This window comes from Dreissena polymorpha, chromosome 2, assembly GCF_020536995.1.
Source record: "Dreissena polymorpha isolate Duluth1 chromosome 2, UMN_Dpol_1.0, whole genome shotgun sequence".
NCBI lineage: Eukaryota > Metazoa > Mollusca > Bivalvia > Myida > Dreissenidae > Dreissena > Dreissena polymorpha.
The window spans coordinates 108,599,409-108,613,098 of NC_068356.1; the positions used below are offsets into that span (position 1 = coordinate 108,599,409).

General features: G+C 39.9%; 1 protein-coding gene across 1 annotated transcript in view; it reads right to left on the bottom strand.

Moving 5' to 3' along the window:
* Positions 1-13,690, bottom strand: part of LOC127869971 (uncharacterized) — a 96,980-nt gene that overhangs the window by 11,868 nt on the left and 71,422 nt on the right. The window contains 7 exon segments of the mRNA XM_052412630.1: positions 185-298; positions 925-1,090; positions 3,924-4,116; positions 6,817-7,040; positions 7,650-7,856; positions 8,503-9,141; positions 9,710-9,842. Coding sequence (XP_052268590.1) covers positions 185-298; positions 925-1,090; positions 3,924-4,116; positions 6,817-7,040; positions 7,650-7,856; positions 8,503-9,141; positions 9,710-9,842 — 1,676 coding nt within the window.

A 13,690-nucleotide genomic window follows, 5' to 3' on the forward strand; every position in this document is an offset into this window, starting at 1 on the left:
ACACACTAATTTTCGATGATTTTCATGTGTCCACTTACCCACGACAGATTTAAAGAATTTACATGTACAATATTTAATGACAAAAGACTTAAATGAATCCACATCATGTTTAAACTAAATGGAACTATATAGCAGCTCCACATATAATACAAGTTGTCATGGGAATATAGTGCACACTACATACTGGTGATGTCCAGGGGCTGCCAGGCCACTAGGTGGTCTCCCTTGTCCTCATCAATGCTGGAATACCCTGCCTCACAATAGTACATCACATAGTCCATCGGAGCTGCGCATCTGTCTGTAACAAAAAATACCCATTCTCTTAATAGCACATCACATAGTCCATGGGGGCCATGCATTGGTCTGTTACACACAAATACAGGGGACAACATCTTAACCAAAACATAACCTAAGATACAACCATCCTCAGTTTTTGTACATCAGTCAATTAGCACAGAACCCATGTCTGTCACCAATCAATATATGGGAAAGACATCACACATCTCTAATCTATAACATCTAACACACATCAGCTAGTCTATTTGGGCCACACTATTCAAGAGACACAATTACTAGGAATAGTCTTTACAAAGCTCCGACGTAGGTTTTCTCTAAATTGTAACATAAATACAAAAATGGAAGGTTGGAGAAAAAACGGGATCCAAGGACCCCCCCGCGTTATATTGGACACAGCATTATAACGGACCGCACTATATTGGAGTTACAGTGTACCATACCCCAAACATGAATAAACATGTTTAAATAAATAAAACCAGTTTACCATCTTTATATAATTATTATGTACTAATGTGTTTACAAGCCTCATAAAGCATGGATTTAACACAATTAAGACATTTTGAGTATTGACTCAACAATACTATTCTTTTCATAGGTTGATTTCTATATCACAGCTAACAGACATACGTCTGTTGATGCGTAGCTGCCTGATCCTGGCTCCCCCGGGCAGGATGGACATTCTGTCAGCAATGAGAGGCTCATCATGGGTCTCGTTGTTGTAGGACACCCGGTCATACATGCCGGGCACCAACACATCTTTAGTCCAGCTCCAGAAATCATCATAGTTCTTGATCTGAAGAAATTAACAACTTGCTCAATGAGCCCTAGGTGAAAAACAAGTAACCAAAAGCCTGTCAAATTAGCGCCAGGTAACAGCCTTTTTATAATATCTCTTTTTTTTATGCCCCCCTTCGAAGAAGAGGGGGTATATTGCTTTGCTCATGTCGGTCGGTCCGTTCGTCCACCAGGTGGTTGTCAGACGATAACTCAAGAACGCTTGGGCCTAGGATCATGAAACTTCATAGGTACATTGATCATGACTCGCAGATGACCCCTATTGATTTTGAGGTCACTAGGTCAAAGTTCAAGGTCACGGTGACCCGAAATAGTAAAATGGTTTCCGGATGATAACTCAAAAACGCTTAGGCCTAGGATCATGAAACTTGATAGGTAGATTGATCATGACTCGCAGATGACCCCTATTGATTTTCAGGTCACAAGGTCAAAGGTCAAGGTCACAGTGACCCGAAATAGTAAAATGGTTTCCAGATAATAACTCAAGAACGCTTAGGCCTAGGATCATGAAACTTGATAGGTAGATTGATCAGGACTCGCAGATGACCCCTATTGATTTTGAGGTCACTAGGTCAAAGGTCAAGGTCACAGTGACCCGAAATAGTAAAATGGTTTCCGGATGATAACTCAAGAACGCTTAGGCCTAGGATCATGAAACTTGATAGGTAGATTGATCATGACTCGCAGATGACCCCTATTGATTTTCAGGTCACTAGTTAAACTTTTTGTCACATATTGAAAAAAGACACTGAAATACCTGTTAGTTAATGAGTAATTATCATTTGATATGATAAAATTGTGAAGCATTAAAAACTCAAAACAATTAAATGATTTTAAGTTTTTTTTTTGTAGTGCTTGGTAAAATTTATGATAACAGGTGGATTGCATAGGTACATTTACATACTGAGAGTTTCATTGCCTTTTAATTGAGGCAACAGCAGTAAGAAGCCCAGTAGTGCCAACATGTTTGAATAATCTTTTTTAGGTTAAAATAATTTGGTTTTTATACTTGCATCATTAGTTTATTAAATCTACTAACCTTTGTAAGTCGTGGCAAAATGGCGTTTTTAAAAGCAAATGTATGTATTTTGCCTCTGTGGCCATCAAATTTCCACCCATTCAATGGCTAACTGCATTAATCGATTGCTTTGAACATGTTCAAGTTGCTGTATGCACATAAAACATTGGCTTCTTGCTGATATACCGGTTATAGATCATTTTGAACTCCTTTAAAAGAGATGGAGCCAATGCCAAGGAGGTGGTGCTAAGTACAGAAGGCGGTGCCAATGAACATTTTTAGCTATTTCAAAGTGACATATTTTATTTAACATGTGTGGCAAAGAGATCTTGAAGATTTATCTCTTGAACATACTATACATCTGAAAGGAACTTGAGTATAATAAAAAGGTTAACGAAAAGATGTTTTGGAGATGTAAGTGTTGATGTAACAATCAACATATTTTAGCAAAATTAAGCATTTTGGATTATGCGACACAACTCACAGTGTCAAGCAGAATCAACATATTTTAATTATTTCCTAAATTATCTTACTGTATAGACAAATTTGTTGTATATGATTTTTTTTGAGAATGTTGAGAATTTAGTTATTGGATTTATTGAGTATACATATTTTGGGTACATATCATACAATTTGTTTTATCAGGATGCCGATATATTAACATATTTTTTAACAGAATGTGCATAACTATGTTCTTTATAGATTTGGGTTTATGTATTTACTTTGAAAAATTAAAAGATATATAAAAAAGGAATGTTAACTATCAAATGTAATGTGATGCTGTTATTGTCATTCAAGTACTGTTAAAAGTCCATAAAACCTCCAAATCAACAAATAATTTTTAGAATATTTCGAAAAATAAAGTTAAAACATAAAAAATCAATGTTCCTAATAGCAGTAGCTATTTTTTTTGTTTTTGCAATATATTCATCACATGTTCATGTACCAGTGTTTGTGTGTTGTATGAAAAGATATCGGTGCGGGAAATTAAAATGGAATACATTGTGCTACTAGAAATATAAACAAGCATTTTGTATCTCTTTAAATCTAGCTATGTTACCATACCACATCTAGCGTTGAAAATTGGGTTATTGGTGTAAGCAACACTGATTTTTCATCGGAAATTGAAAATGCACTAATTGACCCTATGACCTAGTTTTTGACCCGGCATGACCCATATTCGAACTTGGCCTATATATCAACTAGATGCAACTGCTGACCAAGTTTGGTGAAGATCGGATGAATACAATTTGAAATAGAGTCCGGACAAAGTGGCCCCTTTGAAAATGCACTTATTGACCCTATGACCTAGTTTTTGACCCGGCATGACCCATATTCGAACTTGGCCTAGATATCAACTAGATGCAACTGCTGACCAAGTTTGGTGAAGATCGGATGAATACAATTTGAATTAGAGTCCGGACAAAGTGATGCCTTCCGCCCGCCGCCCGCCCGCCCGCCAAGGGGTTTCACATAATACGTCCCGTATTTTATACGGGCGTATAAAAAAAATGCATAATATAGATATGTTGGTTGCTGTAGCCATTTAAATTAGATAGAGACGTAATATGGGTGAATGCCTGCCATTAATATATAGTCATTTCATGGTTGAATGCATGCCGTTGTTGAATGCATGCCGTTAAAAAGATAGTCATAAACTGGTCAAATGCCTGCTTTTAAATAGATATGGACATCACATGGTCAAAAGTATGCCATTTAATACATAGACCATTAACTATTTGAAAGTCGGATGTTGAATAGATAGAGACCTTACTTTGTCAAATGCTTGGCATTAAGTAGACAGAGACATTACCTGGTCAAATGCCTTCCCTTCACCAATTGTTGCCCTTGCCAACTCTCCCTTGTTGAAGATATTATTATAGGTCACATACTGATTATACGAGTTTGGATCACGATTTGTGTATGCAAGTAGAAGCACAAGGAAAATGTAGCAGACACAGATGACCACTTCCTTGATAATCTCATGCATCTGACGCTCTTTCTCTCTGGAATATAACATCTACATTGTTAACCCTTTCCTCCATAAAAAGCAAAGTGAAAATGGCTTTTGCAACCAGCATAAAACCAGAGCAGCCTGCGAGTAACTCGCATTCTGTTCAGGTTTTATGCTGTTTGCTGCTCATCAGTAACTTAGGGTTGGAATTGAAGCCTTTAAAACTTGAATCTAGTAAAGGTATTTAGTTAAATGTAAGATCAAGACAAACAAGACCAGAGCTTGTTGAATTAGTTGGTTGACACGTTTCCCATATGACATGGAAGTTCATATTAAATTATATACCATTAAACATGTTCTATGTAGGATAACAATTCTTGTACAGTTTCATATAAAATGCACGTTTGAATGTTATACATTTTAAATTGTATGAAAACTTTGTCTAACAAGTTTGACTCTATGAAGCAAATATTAGGCAGACCAATAGACGTCTGCCAATATACCAACATCTACTTTGTTCTATTAAATTTGTTCTACTATGTAATATATTATATAATAATATATTCAAAAATTAAAAAGTGAAACTTCTGTTGCACCAACAAGAGATTAACATTTTTTGGCGTAGCTTTTCAGCCAGCTTTGTGTCTTTTTTTTTTTTTTTATTCAATATAATACATACAATGTATACATGTATATTATCATACAACATAGTGGTTGTACAAAGCAATTAAGTTTAGACATGTTATACAAGATATGCTAATATATATTTTTTTAAAAGAGAAAAAAAAAAGAACAACAGAAGAATAGTTATGAAAAATGATGAGTTGTATAAAGTCGGAAGAAAGCATACTGGACTTGTGTGTTTTGTTGTATATTCACAATGATCTTATAAGATGGAAAAAATTATATACAAAAATATTTTAGAAATATAAACTAACATTAGAGTGAAATGTATATAAGTGGACAAACATTATAAGAATTTAATCCGATTCCATTTTTGTTCAAAGATTTGTAATGTGTCATTACTGAGGGCTATTTCTTTCTCAATCTGGATTTTTAGTTTAAGACTATTGACAAAACAATTAAAATTTGGTATTTGTTTTTTGTACTTCATTTTAAAGATAAAATATTTCATCAATATAAGAATAAAATTCACAATATTATTACAGTCTATTGATTTCAATGAGTAAATTCCGAAACTTACATTTAAGAAAGATAGTTTAACGTTTAGTTGCTGTTGTTCAAGAAAAGATACTAATTGATTCCAAATAGGCTGGATGTGTTTGCACTCCCAAAAAAGATGTTCTATAGTTTCGATGTTTTCACCGCAGAAGTCACACAGATTTGAGTTAGATAATTTACATTTAAAGAGATATTTATTTGTAGCTATTATTCTATGGATGTATTTATATTGAAAATTTCTCAGTGTGCTTTCAATAGTTGCTTTATATGGCATGGTAAATATGTGTTTCCAATTAAGTTCATGTTCTCCGAAAAGGGCTTGCCATTTATTTTGGGTTTTGGAGTTTTCTGTAGGTTTTTTAATTTGCAGTGTGTAAAATATTTTATTCGGTTTGTTTTTTCTTCCAAGTATGTTTTCTACAAATGTTGTTTGAGTACATGGTGTATTATTTGTATTGATTTCAGATTTAATATGCATGGGTATGCTTTTGATTAGTGTGTAGTACTTCAGAAAATTATTTGAAGGTATTCCGTATATGTAGCATATATCATCAAAAGAGTAGAAATCCTTGATTCTGTAGTCATATAATTGGTCGACATATTTAATGCTTCGTTCAAACCAATCTTTATAGAAAAACGTCTTATTGAATTGAAGCCTTTAAAACTTGAATCTAGTAAAGGTATTTAGTTAAATGTAAGATCAAGACAAACAAGACCAGAGCTTGTTGAATTAGTTGGTTGACACGTTTCCCATATGACATGGAAGTTCATATTAAATTATATACCATTAAACATGTTCTATGTAGGATAACAATTCTTGTACAGTTTCATATAAAATGCACGTTTGAATGTTATACATTTTAAATTGTATGAAAACTTTGTCTAACAAGTTTGACTCTATGAAGCAAATATTAGGCAGACCAATAGACGTCTGCCAATATACCAACATCTACTTTGTTCTATTAAATTTGTTCTACTATGTAATATATTATATAATAATATATTCAAAAATTAAAAAGTGAAACTTCTGTTGCACCAACAAGAGATTAACATTTTTTGGCGTAGCTTTTCAGCCAGCTTTGTGTCTTAATCAAATATCAAAATGCCATATGTTTGGATGACAAAAAAATAAATTTATAATAAATCATGTGAGAACACATAGGATGCGATCTCAAGTAGTAAATTTCATTTCTACGAACACTATTATGTAGTTAAATATACGTGCACTTCATAACAAACATTTCATATGGAGGATATGTGACTATAAAGAGGTAAAAAAGAACCCCAAAAAACAAGGTAAACATTTGTTTTTAATTTAATAACTTACAAAACGTAAAAAGTCTACCTTTTTTGAAGTTAGGACTCAAAACATATTTGTTAGAGGTAGAGAGAGAAACAAAAAACTGTACAAAAATAGACACACAAGTACACAACAAATACACGATTGAGCAAAACTGGGGTCACCATCTTGGAACAATCAGCGCAAAGAATTTGGGGTTTAAAGCAGTCTTAATAAGCTCAATAGCCTCTACCAGAAAACGAATCCAGTTGTGCTCAATCTGTTACTTACCTTTCAGCCTTTGCTGTTCTCAGGAAATCCAGCTCAGGAGGTAGGGGTGCATTTTCCTTCATGTTCTTGAGTGCTCTGAGTGTCTCTGGGTTGAGCAGATCGCGCTCAGTGAGGTGCTTGTGCAGCCATTCCTCGTCAGAGTTCAGACCGGTACCCGCCTCCTCCTCAGACTCCACGTCCGGTTTTTTGATGACCAAGGCATAGAACAGTGCAAGGGCAAACACCTGAGATCACAGACAAAGAATATATGAGCCTTTGTTCTGGCAAAACTAGGCCAGTAAGGAGGAAAGTATCATCCCTGATAAGCCTATGCAGACTGCACTGGCTAATCTGGGACTAGATTTATGCACATGAATAAAGCCCAGTTTTCCAAGAACATGGCCCATATCTTCTTAAATTATGATGATGATCCTGCGTGTAAAACGATGCAAACCCATACATTTGTGATAGAAAACGTAAACTATACATTTTAAGACTTCTATTGCAGGGGTAAGTCCTTGAATTGTTTACAACCAGTGTTTAATATTGTGATAAAAAATGTAGACTGTATCTTATGAATAAAACCCAATTTGTCTTATTTAATAACTTTTTAAAAGTAACTGTGAAAACATGTATGATGTATTATTGGGATACAACATTTCGTGCCATTAATCATCCTGTGCTATTGATCAATGAAAGTTGGGTCATATGACATCAGAAAAAATACTTATTTGTTGAATATACTTGATATTTGAATATTTATTTTTGCACATTTGTACTGCTTACATTTTATAGAAAGAGTTTCTAAAATTCACAACTTCAGTCATCTTGTGCACCTAAACTAGAAAACTCACTTTTAAAGGCTGAGAGAGGAAGATTGATTCAAAGGCTGACACAAAGAAGGAAATAAGCCACTCCAATGACTTTTCCTTCCCGAACACCCCAGCAATCTCAACTGTGGCCCAGAAGGCCACAGCAACTGAGCAGAAACACAGGAAGTAAGCTATGTAGATGCACCAGTGAGGCAGACGACACGATGTCTTCTTTCTCTTCTTGTTTTCCTGATATAGTATTTAAAAATTTGCATTAGTAGCGTGTAGCGTTGAACTGTTTTATATATTAACAAGAGCAGCGCATAATGGTAGCCAACGCTCGGCTGCAAAAGCTTGTCAGAAAATTTATTACTTTTTTTTTAGAGGTCACAGTGACCTTGACCTTTGACCTGGTGACCCAAAATTGGGTTTGGCATGTAGAACTCATCAAGGTGCATCTACATATGAAGTTTAAAAGTTGTAGGTAGAAGCACTTTGATTTAAGAGCCAATTTAAGGTTTTAGCATGACCCCTTTAACGGACGGCGGACGGTGGCCGACGAGCTGGCTATTACAATACCTCGGGTTTTCTCCGAAAACAGCCTAGCTAAAAATGTCTTAATAAGACACAGAATATCATGTTCATTCAATGCATGACAGGTATAATGTAAACAATTTAATACATGAAAAGTACAAGTTCATTAAGCATGGACTATAATATGCAGTATCCCACAAGTTAATGGCCACTGAGTTGTTCGCTGGGCCGTTACATTTTCTGTGCAAACTCCAATTCACTTAATACAACAAAAACTCAAAGTACAAGTGTTTGTTATTTAAATCAAAACATTATTTAGGTCTCCTTAAAGCATGTTAATTCCAGTTCACCTCAGTCTTACCACCAAGTCCTTTGACAGAGGAATATTAGCAATCTGCACCAGCCCGGCATCCTCCGCTGTCACCTCACCTTTGTGCAGCGTCTTCTTGCTGTTATCACCTTTGTTGAGATAGTCCACTTCATTTTTAAACTCATCTTCAATAAAATACTCAACATTCTCTTCCTCCTCATTGCATATCTCTGGCAGATCAGCTGTATCATCCATGGTTATCTTCTCATTACCATCTTCCTCAGATTTCTTCTCCGAAATAAGAGCATTTGGATTGTGTTTGGGTTTCTGTGGCAAAGGGCGAGAACATCGGAACAGCAGGACAATTATGAGATTAATGGGCAGCGTCATAGCGCTGCTAAGGATCCCCACATACACACCAGCCAGTGAGATCTTCACTGGCCCCACCGTGAGAGCCTGGTCAGACTGCGCCGCCTGGCCGTACCACGCAATGCTCGCACACATGGAGCAGAAGATCAGGGAGAGGCAGCAAGTGAGACGCTGCACGCGCGTGAAGTTGCTCTTGGCGGGACGCTGGAAGATGCTGAACCAGATATGGCTGTCTGTGAGGTTCGTCTTTGCCTTTGCCCAGAACAGGAAGCTAAAGTTAGTCAGCTCAGCCTTGCAAGCAATTGGAATGACTCTGTCAATCTGCAACATAAATAAACATACCATTGGGAGCCTTAATTACTGTTCTGCAGCTTTAAAGGTGCATATTGAAGGCATTTCCCTTAAATATTAACATATATTGTAAATGAAAATTCCCTTTTTTACACATATATTTATCTAGTAACAATAATATTTTGATTTGTTGTTAATAACAATACATTAAAATTCAGAATTCATCTTTTTTAACAGGGTTTCAGTTGAATTAATGCCCTAAAATGATGAAAATTGTACAGCTTTACAATACATTAAGCAATACTGTGAATGTGTTAAACAAAACTTCATCTACATGTAATTCACGACCATAAATTTCTATGACTACTAAATACCCATGAAAAGTGTCCCACAGACCATTTTAAATTACTCTTATACAAAATTTTTACAGGGCGTTAACAAAAATGACACGTATGTGTTGAGCATATCTTGATACTTAAATATTCTTTAATATAATACCATTATGCCCCTTGAATCTTAACTTTCTATAAAAAAACTAACTGTTGCTTCTGGATAAAAATGTCATATAAAAACAAAAGTTTTACAAATATCCCACTACCAGTTCATCTTCACAGTCCAGTGAGAGCCATTCCTCCGCTATGAAGTAATACTTGTTGCCAGTCTGCATGTCCCGGACCATGAACCGGCTGAAGTACCATGATGGGTCATCACCCATATTGTCGTGCCAGATTCTGAGAACGTAAGGTGAAAAAACATTGCCATGGTGTAGTAGATATACAGGATATTTGTTGCTTTTGGTGTATGATTAAATTCTATTACACAATTTGTTATCGAAAAATATATTTTCACAAGTGGCTTACAAGAAAAAATATTCAGTTTCTATTACCACGGGGAAAATAAATATTTGATCATTCACTACAAGCAACACATTTTCATAAACCATAAAAAAACTCAATTATTATTGTGCAATTTCCATTTTTCAAAAAAAAATTCCTAAAAATAATGGAATGATATTGTTGATAGTAAAATATTGCCATTTTTCAATATAATTTCACAGTAATGGAAAACAGATGGTATATTTTCTATTTTCTTTCTCCATTAAAAAGCATTTAATTAAAATGTTTGGTGCACCAGTCTTCTCTTCATGTTTTCAAGATCTTTTTAAAGAAATGAAGTACTGGTTCTTCCCAGGAATTGACTGGACAGTGTCTCTATAAATCTAAGCCTTCTCAATAAATAAAGCTGTAATAACGCAAATGTTTTTGTTAAGCCAAAGAATGTTATACAAATTTTCAATACACATCATTATAAACAGTTTTTAAAATCCTGAAATATACTTCACATTGTAATTGAAGAACGTGTTAATGGAACATAATGTTTTGTTTGTTGATATTTTAAGCATTAACTGCATTCAACTTGCAATATTGTAAACATTAGCACATTGTCAAAAAATTCCCCTCTGCCAGATCCCCAGAAGTTGAGGCCCTACCTGAGATGTGTGAGGCTCCCAAGGGGTTGAGCCCTACCTGAGATGTGTGAGGATCCTGAGGGGTTGAGGCCTTACCTCAGATGTGTCAGGCTCCTGAGGAGTTGAGGCCCTACCTGAGATGTGTGAGGCTCCCAAGGGGTTGAGGCCCTACCTGAGATGTGTAAGGCTCCCAAGGGGTTGAGGCCCTACCAGAGATGTGTGAGGCTCCAAAGGGGTCGAGGCCCTACCTGAGATGTGTGAGGCTCCCAAGAGGTTGAGGCCCTACCTGAGTTGTGTGAGGCTCCCAAGGGGTTGAGCCCTACCTGAGATGTGTGAGGCTCCTGAGGGGTTGAGCCCTACCTGAGATGTGTGAGGCTCCATGGGGTTGAGCCCTACCTGAGATGTGTGAGGCTCCCAAAAGGTTGAGGCCCTACCTGAGATGTGTGAGGCTCCTGAGGTTGAGGCCCTTCCTGAGATGTGTGAGGCTCCTGAGGGGTTGAGGCCCTACCTGAGATGTGTGAGGCTCCTGAGGGATTGAGCCCTACCAGAGATGTGTAAGGCTCCCAAGGGATTGAGGCCCTACCTGAGATGTGTGAGGCTCCAAAGAGATTGCGGCCCTACCTGAGATGTGTGAGGCTCCTGAGGGGTTGAGCCCTACCAGAGATTTGTGAGGCTCCCAAGGGATTGAGGCCTTACCTGAGATGTGTGAGGCTCCAAAGAGGTTGTGGCCCTACCTGAGATGTGTGAGGCTCCTGAGGGGTTGAGCCCTACCTGAGATGTGTGAGGCTCCCAAGCAGTTGAGCCCTACCTGAGATTTGTGAGGCTCCCGAGGGATTGAGCCCTACCTGATATGTGTGAGGCTTCCAAGGGGTTGAGCCCTACCTGAGATGTCTGAATCTCCCAAGGGGATGCGCCCTACCTGAGATGTGTGAGGCTCCCAAGGGGTTGAGGCCCTACCTGAGATGTGTGAGGCTCCCAAGAGGTTGAGACTGTACCTGAGATGTGTGAGGCTCCCAAAAGGTTGATGCCCTTCCTGAGATGTGTGAGGCTCCTGAGGTTGAGGCCCTACCTGAGATGTGTGAGGCTCCTGAGGGGTTGAGACACTACCTGAGATGTGTGAGGCTCCTGAGGGGTTGAGACCCTACTTGAGATGTGTGAGGCTCCCAAGAGATGTGAGGCCCTACCTGAGATGTGTGAGGCTCCTGAGGTTGAGGCCCTACCTGAGATGTGTGAGGATCCTGAGGGGTTGAGACCCTACTTGAGATGTGTGAGGCTCCAAAGAGGTGTGAAGCCCTACCTGAGATGTGTGAGGCTCCTGAGAGGTTGAGGCCCTACCTGAGATGTGTGAGGCTATACCTGAGATGTGTGAGGATCCTGAGGAATTGAGCCGTACCTGAGATGTGTGAGGCTCCTGAGGGGTTGATGTCCTACTTGAGATGTGTGAGGATCCCCAGGGGTTGAGGCCCTACCTGAGATGTCTGTGGCTCTCCAGGGGTTGAGCCCTACCTGAGATGTGTGCGGCTCCCACGAGGTTGAGACCGTACCTGAGATGTGTGAGGCTCCCAAAAGGTTGAGGCCCTACCTGAGATGTGTGAGGCTCCTGAGGTTGCGGCCCTACCTGAGATGTGTGAGGCTCCTGTTGGGTTGAGGACACTACCTGAGATGTGTGAGGCTCCGAAGGGGTTGAGACCCTACTTGAGATGTGTGAGGCTCCCAAGAGGTGTGAGGTCCTACCTGAGATGTGTGAGGCTCCTGAGGTTGAGGCCCTACCTGAGATGTGTGAGGATCCTGAGGGGTTGAGACCCTACTTGAGATGTGTGAGGCTCCAAAGAGGTGTGAGGCCCTATCTGAGATGTGTGAGGCTCCTGAGAGGTTGAGGCCTTACCTGAGATGTGTGAGGCTCCCCAGGGGTTGAGGCCCTACCTGAGATGTGTGAGGCTCCTGCGCTTGAGGCCCGACCTGAGATGTGTGAGGATCATTAGGGGTTGAGACCCTACCTGACATGTGTGAGGCTCACAATAGGTGTAAGGCCCTACCTGAGATGTGTGGGGCTCCTGAGGGGTTGAGGCCCTACCTGAGATGTGTGAGGATCCTGAGGGGTTGAGGCCCTACCTGAGATGTGTGAGGCTCCTGAGGGGTTGAGGCCCTACCTGAGATGTGTGAGTCTCCCGAGGGGTTGAGCCCTACCAGAGATCTGTGAGGCTCCTGAGGGGTTGAGGCCCTACCAGAGATGTGTGAGGATCCTAGAGGTTGATACCCTACCTGAGATGTATTAGGATCCCAAGAGGTGTGAGACCCTACCTGAGATGTGTGAGGCTACTGAGGGGTTGAGGCCCTACCTGAGATGTGTAAGGCTCCTGAGGGGTTGAGGCCCTACCTGAGATGTGTGAGGCTCCCAAGGAGTTTAGGCCCTACCTGAGATGTGTGAGGCTTCCAAGGGGTTGAGCCCTACCTGAGATGTCTGAATCTCCCAAGGGGATGCGCCCTACCTGAGATGTGTGAGGCTCCCAAGGGGTTGAGGCCCTACCTGAGATGTGTGAGGCTCCCAAGAGGTTGAGACTGTACCTGAGATGTGTGAGGCTCCCAAAAGGTTGATGCCCTTCCTGAGATGTGTGAGGCTCCTGAGGTTGAGGCCCTACCTGAGATGTGTGAGGCTCCTGAGGGGTTGAGACACTACCTGACATGTGTGAGGCTCCTGAGGGGTTGAGACCCTACTTGAGATGTGTGAGGCTCCCAAGAGATGTGAGGCCCTACCTGAGATGTGTGAGGCTCCTGAGGTTGAGGCCCTACCTGAGATGTGTGAGGATCCTGAGGGGTTGAGACCCTACTTGAGATGTGTGAGGCTCCAAAGAGGTGTGAAGCCCTACCTGAGATGTGTGAGGCTCCTGAGAGGTTGAGGCCCTACCTGAGATGTGTGAGGCTATACCTGAGATGTGTGAGGATCCTGAGGAATTGAGCCGTACCTGAGATGTGTGAGGCTCCTGAGGGGTTGATGTCCTACTTGAGATGTGTGAGGATCCCCAGGGGTTGAGGCCCTACCTGAGATGTCTGTGGCTCTCCAGGGGTTGAGCCCTACCTGAGATGTGTGCGGCTCCCACGAGGTTGAGACCG